Source organism: Nyctereutes procyonoides, unplaced genomic scaffold (assembly GCF_905146905.1).
Source record: "Nyctereutes procyonoides isolate TBG_1078 unplaced genomic scaffold, NYPRO_anot_genome, whole genome shotgun sequence".
In the NCBI taxonomy this organism is placed as follows: Eukaryota; Metazoa; Chordata; class Mammalia; order Carnivora; family Canidae; genus Nyctereutes; species Nyctereutes procyonoides.
The window spans coordinates 53,537,409-53,551,097 of NW_026575043.1; the positions used below are offsets into that span (position 1 = coordinate 53,537,409).

At 49.3% G+C, this 13,689-nt stretch overlaps 1 protein-coding gene across 1 annotated transcript; it reads left to right on the forward strand.

Annotated features, from left to right (window-relative positions):
* Positions 1 to 1,273: 1,273 nt before the first annotated feature.
* Positions 1,274 to 12,977, forward strand: IQCD (IQ motif containing D). The gene is given in 6 exon segments (XM_055323276.1): positions 1,274 to 1,306; positions 4,603 to 4,655; positions 4,657 to 5,326; positions 8,488 to 8,721; positions 10,346 to 10,417; positions 12,475 to 12,977. Coding segments are annotated over 6 exon segments (1,392 nt in total). The 3' UTR covers positions 12,805 to 12,977.
* The last annotated feature ends 712 nt before the right edge of the window (positions 12,978 to 13,689 follow it).

Genomic DNA, 13,689 nt, shown 5'->3' on the forward strand with positions numbered 1-13,689 from the left:
GAATTAAGCGAGTTTAAAACTGAGCTCTTTGTCCTCCCTTCCAAACTTCTGCTCCCAATTTTTCTAGCTCCTCAGGGCCCCATCTTTGTCTCCCAGGCCCCCAAACGCAAAACGGTCTCACTCATCAAGTCCTGATGACTCCTTCTTCAAAATGTTTCTTGTGGGGATCCCTGGGTGGCTCAGCGGTTTCGCGCCTGCCTTTGGCCCAGGGCGCGATCCTGTAGTCTGGGATCGAGTCCCGCATCGGGCTCCCGGCATGGAGCCTGCTTCTCCCTCTGCCTGTGTCTCTGCCTCTCTCTCTCTCTCTCTCTCTGTGTGTGTGTCTATCATAAATAAATAAAAATAAATATTTAAAAAAATGTATCTTGCATCTACAGATAGAGTATGACAATGAGAATGATGAAAATGGCCCAGGTAACCTGTCCATGCCAGCCCCAGACCTCTCCCCAAGACAGTGTTGGGGATTGTTTGTTTGTTTGTTTGTTTGTTTGTTTTTTCAGTGCCCGAAATGTAGCAGGGATCTAAATAGAAAAAGCCCCTACCTTCATTAGAGCTTACTCTTTAGGGGAAGAGGAAAGACAGACAATAAACAAACAAACAGGCCCATTTAGAAACATCAGATGGTGATTCTTAACCGGGAGAAATGTAAACAGGATAAGGGATTAAGGGCAGGGAGGAGGAGAGGGTTTATATTTTAGGAAGGAAATCAGGGAAATGCTCACTACTACACTGAGATTTGAGCAGAGAAGGAAGTGAGTGAGGGAACAGCTTTGCAGATATTTAGAGGAATGTTCCAGACCTGGGTCTGGGGGTCTGGGGGTAGTAGTGAGCAAATAGCAAGTGCAAATGCCCTGTCAGAAGTTGGAGCACGTTTGACATGTTCAAGGAATGGAATGAGTGCAGAAGGGCAAGTTGTAGCAGTGGCCAGGATATGTAGGGTCTTCCTGGTTACTATAGGGACTTTGGCTTTTATCCCGAGCAAGAGGCAAAGCTGTTGTAGTGGTGGTGTGCTGGCAAATGTTCAACACCCAGTTTGGTGGGAAGGGGTGCTGACTTGTAGTATTTGCCAATTTCCATGGTATAATACTTCTGCCATGGCTGATTTCAAGCTACTAATGGCTTAACAACCAGCTCACAAAATACCCTGAAATTTTAACAATCAGCTCTTGTGAACTGGATTTGGAGCAGAAGGGTGAAAGGATCTGACATCTTAAAAGTCTCCCTCTGGCTGCTGTGATGAGATGAGACTGTGGGGCAAGTGAGCAGAAGTGGGATGACCGGTAAAGAGATTATCACAGTCATCTGGGTAAGAGATGATGGACCCCTGGAAGGTCCAGTGGCTCAATGACATCAGGGACAGCATTACTGCAATTCTCTTAACTTTTCCTTCTCATTCATAAAGTGGCTACCACTGCTCCAGCATTAAAGCCCAAGTTCAGGGAACAGAGGTGAAGCCAGCGATGTCTTTCTTTTGTATTGGGAAGCTATAAGGTTTCCCAGAAGCCCCTAGAAAACGTCTCAATTTTATTGGCTCTAACAGTGTCTAAAGCCACTCCCAACTGTAAAGGAAGTTGAGAAGTTGAGCATTATTTCCAGCCCCTACAATATAGGCAAGCAAGAGGGAAGGAGGTTGGGGTGGAGATGGTGCCTGCAAAAAAAGGATGTAACCTTATAAGAACCCACTAAAAGACTTTGACCCAGTCTGGAAGGCCAGGAATGGCTTCCCTGAGGAAGTGACACCTGAACAAAGCTCTGAGTACAAAGAATTAACTTAGTTAGCAAGGAGGAGGAGAAAAGTGTTACAAGAAGAAAAAACAGCATGTGCAAAGGCCCTGAGGTGGAAGATTTATAATATCCCAACTTATCTATCTGCCACCAACCCTTCCTCTATAAATCACCCATAATGACCAATCTTTCTCAAAAATCTGATTTTATCCTGTTACATGTTTCCTGATGTCTAAAGGGATCCCAATTTCCTACAAGATCAACTCCAAAGTCCCTACTCTGCTGTTGAAGGCTGGTCATGACCTCAACCTATTCTGTGAAGACAGCTTTCTGCCCTTCCTCCTACAGCTGTTGAACCTTCATGTGTGCATGTTTCATATTCCAAACTAGGTTGTAAACTCAGGGAGGACAGGAACCATACCTTGCATCTCTTTAATATCCCCAGGGGCTCAATAAATGCCCAAATGGATGACTGGAGGGATGATCCTTATTGCAGGGAGCAGGAGCAGATATAAGCAGACAAGTTAAGAAGCTCTTTAATCATCCAAGTGAGAGATTATAAGGCCCTCACTCAGTGGCAGAGAGCCTGCCAAGAACGAAAGGACTGGGAGCTGTCTAGGAAAGAACACTGAGAGAACAGAGTGTCCGCCTCAGATGTGGCGGGTAATGAAAGTTGGGGGGGGGGGGCACTTGGGTTTCCAACTCCAGCAACTAGGCTGACAGAATTGCCAATCATCAGGACGAAGAATAAAGAAGGAGGGTGAGGGATGGGGACATGGTGGGGTCCCTCTTAGACACGTTTTGTTGGGAAGCCCAGCCAGTCCTATGCAGGAAGTGACCATGTGGTACGTCTGGGTCTCCAGCCACGCCCAGCACTCAGACTAGGAAGTCAGCACAGTCCTAGACTTGGGATTTTGGTTTCCCTGAGCTAACAATGCTAGTTATTAGTTATTGAGCACTCACAATGTCCAGGCCCTGTTCCAGAAACTTCCCATTCAATCTTAGGATCCCTGTTTCATGGCTGAGGAAGCCCAGGCTTAGGGGGATTAGATAACCAGCCCAGGGTACCCCAGCAAGTGTCTGAACCCAAGTTGGGCTACTGCAAAGTTGGTACTCAGCCATCATGCCATGTGGGCAACATCAATGACTGATTTCTCATTGCTGCCATACATTTTTCTGAAAGTCTTTAATTCAATTAAATTAGCATCAGTACAGTGCTGTTAACTACAGGTTCAGCTTGGTTTGGAGTTTACCTTTTTCTATGTGTCCATTTTCCAATCCAGGATCCAACATTGCATTTGGTGAAACGGGTTTTAAAAATTGTGTTTTGAGGGGCAGCCCAGGTGGCTCAGGGATTGAGCATCTGCCTTCAGCACAGGGTGTGATCCTGGAGTCCTGGGATCGAGTCCCACATCAGGCTCCCTGCATGGAGGCTGCTTCTCCCTCTGCCTGTGTCTCTACCTCTCTGTCTCTCTCTCTCTACTCTCTGTGTCTCTCATGAATAAATAAATAAAATCTTTAAAAAAAATAAATAAAAATAAAAATTGTGTTTCGAGGGGCACCTGAGTGGCTCAGTGGTTGAGCATTTGCCTTTGGCTCAGGTCGTGATCCTGGGGTCCTGGGATTGAGTCCTGCATCAGGCTCCTCTGCCTATGTCCCTGCCTCTCTCTGTGTCTCTCATGAATAAACAAATAATCTTTTTAAAAAATTGTGTTTCGATGCCATTGTTCATCTTCCCCTGATTTTTTATATCCATACTTAAAAACCAGTGCAGCTGTGCCATGCTGATCCTGGTCCCATTTGCTCTCAGCTGTATTATCTGCTCCCTCCTTGTGCTGCTCTGTCTCAGGCTGCTGACAACTTGCAGGTTGCAGAGCCCATGCTCTCTTGTCATCTGGTTTCTCAACTGGACTTGGCTAATGGGAGGCACTGGTGTTGGACCGGTAGGCGGGAGGAAGAAGAACCCACAGTGTTTCTTCTCTCTGCAGCGGCCCCAGCTCCTTGGGGGCTACAGCTCCTCCTGGACAGGAAATGACTATGGTTCCAGCTCCTCCCAGGTGACCCTTAGTCCCCAGGATCAATACCACCTCCTTCTGTGGGGGCCTCCTACCATTGACATCTGCTGGCTGGCTTTTCCATCCCTGGTTAGCCTCTCAAGTCTTTCCATCACCTGTATAACTAGTTTTCTGTATTTAGATACTTTTTTTTTAAAGATTGATTGATTGTAAGATTGATTGATTGATTGATTGATTCATGAGAGACACAGAGAGGCAGAGACATAGGTAGAAGGAGAAGCAGGTTCCCTGCAGGGAGCCCGATGTGGGACTTGATCCTAGGGTTCCAGGATCACTACCTGAGCCAAAGGCAGATACTCAACCACTGAGCCACCCAGGTGCCCCTAGATACTTTTTTTTTTAAAAGTCCCCTAGCATTGACTTTTTTTCATTCATGTTAAGTCACCATGATATCTGTTGCATTTATTTAAATGCTTGTTACTGTCCATAGCTGAACAAATCCATGTCAGTGGATACTTCATATCCTGCATAGTTAACTCACTTCAACAGCATGGTGTTCCCTGCCTGACGCCTTTGCCTAAGACCCACCTCTCCACTGGGTCCTCCCACCCTTGTGGCCTGAGGCTGTCACAAAGCTAGAAACTGCTTTCAGGAGGAGGTTCTGGGTAAAAAGCAGCAGGCCACCAGGGACAAATGATGTTGACGGTCTGTGGCTGCCGTGGCCATACCAGCCACATCCTTGCAGCATGGCTCTACTAACCACTCACTCCTTCCTTTGCAGGGTCATCAGAGACAATAACAACTGGAGGCCTGTGTAATCTAGCAATGTTTCAATCTCCCAGGGCTTTCTGATTCTGCTCAGAAAATTGCTCTAGATGTCCTCACCGTGGCCCCTCCCTACCAGGGCCCTGACATCAAGAATGGGGTTGATGGCAGAGCCATCCAAGAAGCCCGCCTCACTGCTAAAACCCTTGGTCCCCTCTAAGTCCAAACTCACCACCATTGAGACCAAGAGGATCATGTCCGTACTGGACGAGACCATCCACAAGGTAGAGTTGGTGACTCTGCTGTCATATGTGGCTTCTAATTACGAGACTCTGGAGGGGATGCTGGGACAGGACATCTTGAAGGCTGTGAGGGAGCACGAGGACCTCTGCCATAGCCTCCTGGACAGTGTCATTTACCTGCGAGATAAAGAAAGGCAGTTGCAGGAGGAGGAAGAGGAGGAAGTGTGGTACAGAGACCGCCTCTTCTCTTTAGAACTACAGAAATCCAGCCTCCTGCCACTTATGCAACAGATCAAAGAATCTACCAAGGACATCCTCAGACTCTTGCTCAATAACCCACAGGCAGCAAGGCTCTTGCAGATGCATACAGTGAGCAGAAGCGCAGAAGCCCAAAATTTTATTGATTGCCTGATAGAACTACGGGGTTTCCTCTTCGAGAAGCTGCTCACTAGTCCCATGGAAGCTAGAAATAAGAATCAGTTCATACAGGATATCAGTAGACGGAACAGGAGGAACCAAGAAATCATCGATGCTCTCGAAAATGAATTGGCAGTGAGCATGAAGAACAGAGATGCAGAGGTATCGCTTAATGGTATTGGTCAGGTTGTGGAAGGAGCCACACAGAGGAGCCAGACCTTTTGGCAGTTGGGTGTTTCCTTCAGTGATTTAAATACCTGCTGTTATTCATTCACTCTACAGATATTGTCGGGAACACTGGCTACATATCAGGTCTTTTTTTTTTTTTTTCAAAATTTTTAAAATTTTTTTTATTTAGTTATGATAGTCACAGAGAGAGAGAGAGAGGCAGAGACACAGGCAGAGGGAGAAGCAGGCTCCATGCACCGGAAGCCCGACGTGGGATTGGATCCCGGGTCTCCAGGATCGCGCCCTGGGCCAAAGGTGGCGCCAAACCGCTGCGCCACCCAGGGATCCCTACATATCAGGTCTTAAGCGTAAGTCCACATGTTCCCTGCCTCATGCAGTTCATGGGAGGTAGGTCTTTTTTTTTAATTTTTTTAAGATTTTATTTATTTATTCATGAGAATACACAGAGAGGAGAGAGAGAGAGGCAGAGACACAGGCAGAGGGAGAAGCAGACTCCATGCAAGGAGCCTGACTTGGGACTCGATCCTAGGTCTCCAGGATCACACCCTGGGCTGTAGGCGGCGCTAAACCGCTAAGCTACCGGGGCTGCCCATGGGAGGTAGGTCTTAAAGAGCTAATTTAATTACAGTTTTGAGAAGTACAACGAAAGGTAAGCTTGGAGTGCTAGAAGATAATGTTACAAGAGAAATGAACTTAGACCCAAAGCATGCGAGATGTCAAAGCCAACACATGAAGAGTCAAAGGGAGAGAACCAGGCAAGAGAGGTAGGCAGGGGCCTGCCAGGCCAGCAACAGGCAGACTTTTTCTATGAAGGACTGGATAGTAAATGCTTTAGGCTTTGCCCTTAGATCACATAGTGCCTTTGAGGTCTGATCAAAGAATGTGATGTCTGTCATAAGGGCAAGGGGCAGATGGGACAGGTGGAAGCTCTAGAAGAATTTTTAAGAAGGGAACTGATAACATGATCCCAACCTAACAACCATCTGGGACACGTAACTATGTATTGTGCTTTACATACATTTTCTCACTAAAGCCTAACAAAGTCCCCATGATGTGGGTATAAGTATAGGTTTGGCTGCTGAACACAGAGACCCAAAATAATAGTGGCTTAGTCACAGTGGAAATGTATTTCTTTCTAGTGGAAAAGCTGGAGCAAGCGTGGCAACTCTGCCTCCTAAATTGTCACGGGTCCAGGCTCTTTCTGTCTGGCCTTTCTGCTGTCCACCACACAGGACTCTAACTGTGGACCCAGAAGACCCCCACCATATCACTGCTAGTATAGCCAGCAAGTAGAAGAAAGGGGAGGAAGGCCTTAATACTTGCCTCTTAGGGATGCAACCTGGAAGTAGCCCACCTCACATTTCTTAGCCACACCCGGGGCGGGGGGCGGGGCTAGCGATGCTGGGAAAGGTGGTCTATAGCTGGGGCCACATTCCCAGGGAAGCATTCAGCTCCACAGCCTTTCCGGGGGCAAGGGGAGCCAATCCTGGGCTGCAACCAGCCTGTGCTGCCACAGACACTTGCGCTTTCATCGCCCCAGGATTCACAGAGCTCAAGACCCTCCAAAGCTGTGGGCTGCCCACCCTCCCTGCACAGTGGCTCAGGCAGTCCCTCCTTCCTTATGTTCTCACCAACTTCATCCTTCAAGGCATGTCTCAGAGTTTACTGATAAACATTTATGTGGTTATTGTGATTATTGGATTTGGATCTAGCACCCCGTAAGAGGACAGGGACCTTGTCTCTTTGGGCCCACTGTCATACCCCTAGTGAGCCTGGCACTAAGCTAAGAAGGACATGAAAACTATTTTCTTTCTTTCTTTCTTTCTTTCTTTCTTTCTTTTTTCTTTCTTTCTTTCTATCTTATCTTTCTTTCTTTCTTTCTTTCTTTTCTATTTTATTTATTTATTTATTTATTTATTTATTTATTTATTTGAGATAGATTGAGAACAGAGCCAGGGGGTGGGTGGGTGCAAGGAGCCAAGGGAAAGGGAACAGACTCCTTGCTGAGTAGGGAGCCCCAACTCAGGGCTCAATCCCAGGACCCGAGATCATGACCTGAACTTCCCACAGATATTTCCCTGACTGAACCACTCAGGCACTCCTGGAAACTATTTTCTGAGTGGAGAGATGAGAGGCTCTTGGGTGCTTGGTCAGGGTAGACTGCTCACAGGTTAGAAGAGTGCCAGTGAAGGACAGGGAGAGGGGCCCCAAATGGCTTTGTTGGTCCCATTCAGGTGGTGGAAACAGTTGAACAAATCTGAGGTCAAATCCCATTTTTCCAGGTGGGCAGATTTGCTCATGTCACTTAGATCTCAGTGTAAAACATGGGGGTGACACCAATGAGGCCACTGTGAGGTCAAGGAAAGCTCTGACTGCTGATAATACTGCCCACTCTAGAACCCAACATGTAGGTCAGGAAGCCTTGCCCACAGGATAGGCTTGCTCCAAAGGCATGCCTTCCCTCACTCTTGGCAGGAAGCGAGCCCAGACCCCCAGGCCCTACTGCCAGCTGACCCCAGCCCCAGGCCGCTGGCATGAGCCAGCTCTAGCACTGATGTGCTCAGAGGGAGACTCCAGGGCTTGTGACTCACCTTTGGAGCTTATGGACAAAACAGCCCCATCTTCCATCTCGATTCCTGTTTTAGAGCCAACGGAGGGCAGGGGACAAGTCAGGCCCTCAGGCGTCAGCGGGCGGCAATCCCCACAGTATGTGTATCTCCTGCTTTCATGAATCATGCCACGTGTCTCTGCCAACGAGCAGTCACATTCTGTGCCCTGGGCACTGCCACTGCCCCAGACCGTTCGGCAGCGTTACTCTGGCTTGCCTGTGCCTATCACTCATGCCAGGAAGTAGAGGGCAGTGACTGAGAATGTGGGCTCTATCAGACAGACCTGTGGCCTCAAGTCCCAGCTCAGTTGCACAGCCCCAGACAGATGACTTGACCCCCTTGAGCCATCAATTACCTTGTCTGTGAGCAGGCTATCTCCATCTCCCCTGGGCCTTAGGGGCAGGATTCTGCGAGGTAATAAGGCAAGTTGCCCATTCCATCCTCAGCGGCCTACAGCCCATGCCACTCCTGGAATTACCAGGCATCGGGTAGGTAGTAATGGAGCCTCTCATCTTCCTGACCCAGGTGGAGAAAGAGAACTTTGTGATCCAAGAACTGAAAAACCACCTGCACCAGGTGCTCAAGCTCTCAGAAAACAGCCTCTTCCGCATCAAACAGGAGGCGGAGAAGCAGCAGAAGGCCTACTTCCGGGCCTCGCAGGCCAGGGTGTCCAAGATGCAGCAGGAGATACTGATGCTCAGGTCCCAGCACCACAACCTGGTCATGGAAAACCAGGAGGCAGAGCAGGCGCTGAGGAAGGTGCTGCCAGGGTGTGGGGACAGGGGAGGCCCTGCGGCAGGGGAGGGGCAGAGAGAGGTATAGTGGGAGGGCAAGGCGTGGGAGGGCTACTCCAGGCCCCCAGGGCACAGCTCCCTGGAGGAGGAGGGCATGGGGCCAGGGGAAGCCTAGGATTGAGCCAAGCGTCCCCTGGGAGCAGGAGGGTGCTGTGCACAGATCCTGGGGACTGGGGCAGAGAGACCATCCCAGCCTGCGGCACACTGGCCATTCCTTAACTACTCTGAGCCCAGCAGCTGTGATAATACCCACTTGTTGTGCAAAGGAGCTCATACAGCTCCTGCGATTTCATGATTCCCTCCAGCCTTGGTTTTTGCCATCTTTAAAGCAAAAGTGATCAGATTGGTCTGCCGGTTATTAGGAGAATTGAATGAGATCCCCCTAAGAATGAGTGCAGAGTAAGCGCTCGGTAAATGTCATCTCTTCTTTTGCCTTCTCCATCATCTCCACTGAGCCCCAGTGCGCGTACCCAGGTTGCTCCCAAATCTCTCTCCCCACAAAGGGCACCTGCTCTAATATTTGTTCCCAGGTCTTGTTTAGTGTCACGACTCCTGAGCACCTGGTGGCAGCCATGGACCTCTCCTCCATAAGAAAGCACAGATCCACCTACATATACTGGTAGATGATTCTTGGAGGCATAGGCCCTCTGAAGCCAGCCCGACGCTGGTGTCCAAGTTAAGAGTTCTTGCTCTGCAGGATTAGGAAGTTGGTTTATTTATTTCTTTTTCATTGAGGTGAAGTTCATATAATATAAAATCAGCCATTGTAAAGTGAACAATTGGAGGGCATTTAGTACATCTAGTATTGTACAGCCCCCATCTCTGTCTAGTTCCAGAACACCTCCATCCCTCCAAATAAAACACTAGACTCATTAGCCATCACTCCCCAACCCCCTTCCCCGAGCCCCTGGCAGACAACCAATCTGCTTTCCATCCCTATGGACACTTCATGTAAATGGAATCACACAGTATGTGGTCTTTTGTATCTGGCTTCTTTCACCTAGCATTGTGTTTTCAAGGTTCATCCACATAGCATTTATCAATTCTTCATTCCTTTTTATGGCTGAACAATATTCCATGGTAAGTATGGGAGCTGATATTTTACAAATTAAATTATGTCCTTCGCCTACATCTAAATCCATCCAATCACTTCCCCTCTCCCTTACCCTAGAATCTAAACTCCTCCGCCTCTGACATTTCCTTCCATGACACACCTTCTCACTCTGACCTCCCTGGGACCTTGCTCCTCCTCAGCCATTCCACTCCAGCTACACTGGCTCAATTTCTGTTCTTAAACACCACAAGCCTGTTGCTATGTCAGGGCCCTTGCACTTGCTGCTCCCTCTGCCTAGAATGTTCTGGACTCAGACCTCTGGCTTCAATTCCAGTCTCTACACTCAGTAGCTCTATGATCTTGGGCAAGTGAGTCAGCACATCTATCTGATCCTCAGTCTCCTTATCTGTGAAATGGAGGAGAACCTTCCTTGTGTAGATTCAGTGGGCAAAGCATGAAAGCCTGATGCAGAGCAAGTTCGGTGCAATTTATTGTTCACATTGATCGATCAAACAGACTTGTTGGATTTTTTTAGAAGAAATATAAAGTGGAGACGGAAATCGAGAACTGGATCCAGAAGTATGATATGGAGATGAGTGCAAAGCAGGTATTTGTGCTGCAAAAAGTCTCTTAAGTGCATTTCCCATGATCCTCTAGAAATGGTCCATGTTCTATGCCAAGCTCTGGGCCCCCCCAGATGGTCTTCCCTGCCCCCTTCTTAGGCTGAAGATTTGTCTGGCCTGGGGCAGCCAGGGGAGAAGTGGAAAAGGAAGGAGCCAGAGCTGGAAGCTACTGAGTGCTTGTCACTAGGCCTAATGATCTTGGCTCCATCTAGTGTCCACATCCCATACTCACTGTTCCTTTTGCGCTCAACTGTCTGCAGTTTCAAAGCCAGGGCTCCTTCCTGGCTGACTTAGGTACAAGCTTGCCTCCCGTATTTCACTCAGTCACCCAGAAACTTTCCACCGTGGGCCTGAGATGTGCCATGTGCTCGGGTAGCACAGAGAAGATGGTCCCCATTATCATTTGGAGGATCTTTCTACCCTAGTGTCACCAGCTGTATGACCTGAAGCAAGGGGCTCCACCTTTCTAGCCTGACTCTGCATGTGATCAATAGAGGCAGTAATGACCAGGCTGGGACCACGATGTGGATGCAGTGAGGTACCATTGTCACAAATGCTTGTACCTGGAACAGGACCTGGCCTGAAGGAGGTGCTTAGGGAAAAGTGGCCTGGTAAATGAAGTGCCCTCAAGCCCCCTCCCCCCCTCCCTAGGCTTTGTGATAACATAGGTGGCCCAAGGTCCCAAGTTCAGGGCCAGGAAGGTGTGGCAAGCACTGGAGATGACATCAGCCTCTGAGTGGTCCAAAGTCAGGAGAAGGGCAAGTTGGGGTCTTGCTCTGATCCTGAGTGCTCTAGGGAAGAGGGACTGCAGAGGCTGTGCTCTTGTTTCTCTGGTCCCAGTGAGGGTGGTGGGTTCCTCATCAGCAGAGACCAAGTCTACTCAGCCCTGGGCCCTCGGGTAGCCTTCGCTTCTGGTAGATGCTCAGCAAGTATTAGTGGAAGGGATAGGTGTGAATGGCACCAGGAGGCAGTAGCTGGACATAAGGAAGAACCGTGGGACTTAGTTACCTAAGAAAGTTCCACTCTGGGTATCTTTTTTTAAAAGATTTTATTTATTTATTCATGAAAGACACAGAGAGAGAGAGAGAGAGAGAGAGAGAGAGAGAGGCAGAGACAGAGGCAGAGGGAGAAGCAGACTCCATGCAGGGAGCCTGATGTGGGACTCCATCACGCCCTGAACTGAAGGCAGACGCTCAACCACTAATCCACCCAGGGCCCCCCTCACTTGGGTATCTTTGTGAGACACACCGCTTCAGTGGTGGGAGTTTGCATTTAAAAAAAAAAAAAGATTTATTTATTTATTTGAGAAAGAGAGCGAGAGTATGCGTGAGCAGGGGGAGGGGCAGAGAGAGGGAAAGAGAGAGTCCCAAGCAGACCCTCTGCTGAAAACGGAGCCTGACGCAGGGCTCAATCTCACGACCCTGAGATCACGACCTGAGCTGAGATCAAGAGTCAGATGCTTGGGATCCCTGGGTGGCTCAGCACCTTAGCCCCTGCCTGCTTGTGTCTCTGCCTCTCTCTCTGTGTCTCTCATAAATAAAATAAAATCTTTAAAGAAAAAAAGAGTTGGACGCTTTACCAGCTGATCTACCCAGGCCCCCCAGAGCTTGCATTTTTATGTCTTCACTGTGTGCCTGGTACCACATGCAGCACATTGTGTCCACCCCATCATTTAATCCTGCAAAAAGCTCCCACCCACTACCTGGGTTTGAAACTGTCCTGTGTTTCAGAGGACAAATGAAGCTTCAGTGGTGAAGCTCCCAAAGGCACAGCCAAGCTGGGATTTGATACCCAACCTGCCTAACCTACCAGCCTAGATTCTTTCCTTCTTCCTGAGATGACTTCACTCAGGTCTCACCTCAAGTGGGTTTGGACCACATCACCTTTCCCGTTCTCATCCGGGCCTCGGATGCAGAAAGACTTAGTGGGGGCAGCACTGTTGAGTCAGAAGCCCCTCTGGGTCAGGTGGGGGTGTCTGAGGGGGAGGGTGGCAGGCAGTGCTCTCTGCTTGGTGACCCCCACCCCCTGACCCTCATCTCAGGATGAGTACGAGGAGCTTGACACCATCCACAAGGAGGAGAAGGTCCAGCTGGAGGAGCTGAAGCAGAGGCACAACGTGCTCGTGGAGGAGTTCGCCCAAATCCGGGCCGAGCGGGAGATCAATGCCAAGAAGAGGATGGAGGCCAAGCAGGAGATGCTGCGCATGACGCGGGCCGCCACGCTCATCCAGGCTTTGTGGAAGGGCTACCTGGTCCGCTCCATGCTCAGGTCCAGGAAGAAGAAGCGGAGCAAGAGCAAAGGGAGGGACAAGAGGAAGGGCAAGGGGAAGGCCAAGGAGAAGGCCAAGGGGAAGGCCAAGGCCAAGAAATGAGTCTGCTCCTGGGGGCCCCATTCCTGGTTTGTGTCTCTGTGCTCCCCACTTCCCAGAGAGCAGGCCATGAGGCCACAAGGAGGGGGAGCCTTGCCATTCCTGGCTGAAATGATTTTTCAAAGTTAAAAGTCTTTTTAAACCACATCCTACAAATAAATGTCTTTTTGCCCAGGGCTGTTGGCCGTGTGTGTTTGTCCACACGTGTAGATGCCCTTCCCCTGGGGAAAGCATGCAGGCCAGGCCCTCAGCACAGAGCCATTCCTTCTTTAAGCCTCAGCGGGAAGCTGGACCCTGAACTGCAGCAGCCTTCCTGACCTCAGACTGCAGTGCCATGGCTGTGGTGGATACAGCAGCCACCAGGGTGGTGGGTGTGGTCACAGCTGCCTGCAGAGATTGTGGGAGGTGCAGGTAGGGAGCTCCAGGAGGACAGGGGTTTCAGGCTGCCTTCAACCCCTGCTCTAGGATTATCCATTTGCCCCCAACTTCTCCCTTATCCAGCAGTGTGAAAGAGCCTCTGCATCATAAACCAGCAGCCTTACATTAGCTTTATTTGGTCCCCAGGTAGTTGAACTATATATGTGTGTATATATATATATATATTCATTACTGGCATTTAAAAAAATCAGGGACTGTCCTAGAGAAATGCAACTTTCTACTTTTTCTGGAAAAATCACATCCAGATATCCTGGGATCCGCCGGTCTTCTAGAGCTAAGCAGCAGCCAGCCCCTTTTAGATGGCAGACACTGCAGGTTGCCCCAGTCCCCACTACTCCCTGCTGCCTTCCAGACACATGGCCTCCTGCCAGTTGCCCCAGTATCATCACACTTGGGCTGTCACCCTCTTTAGCAGTACTGGGGAGGAGGGGCATTTCTGGCTCTTCTATT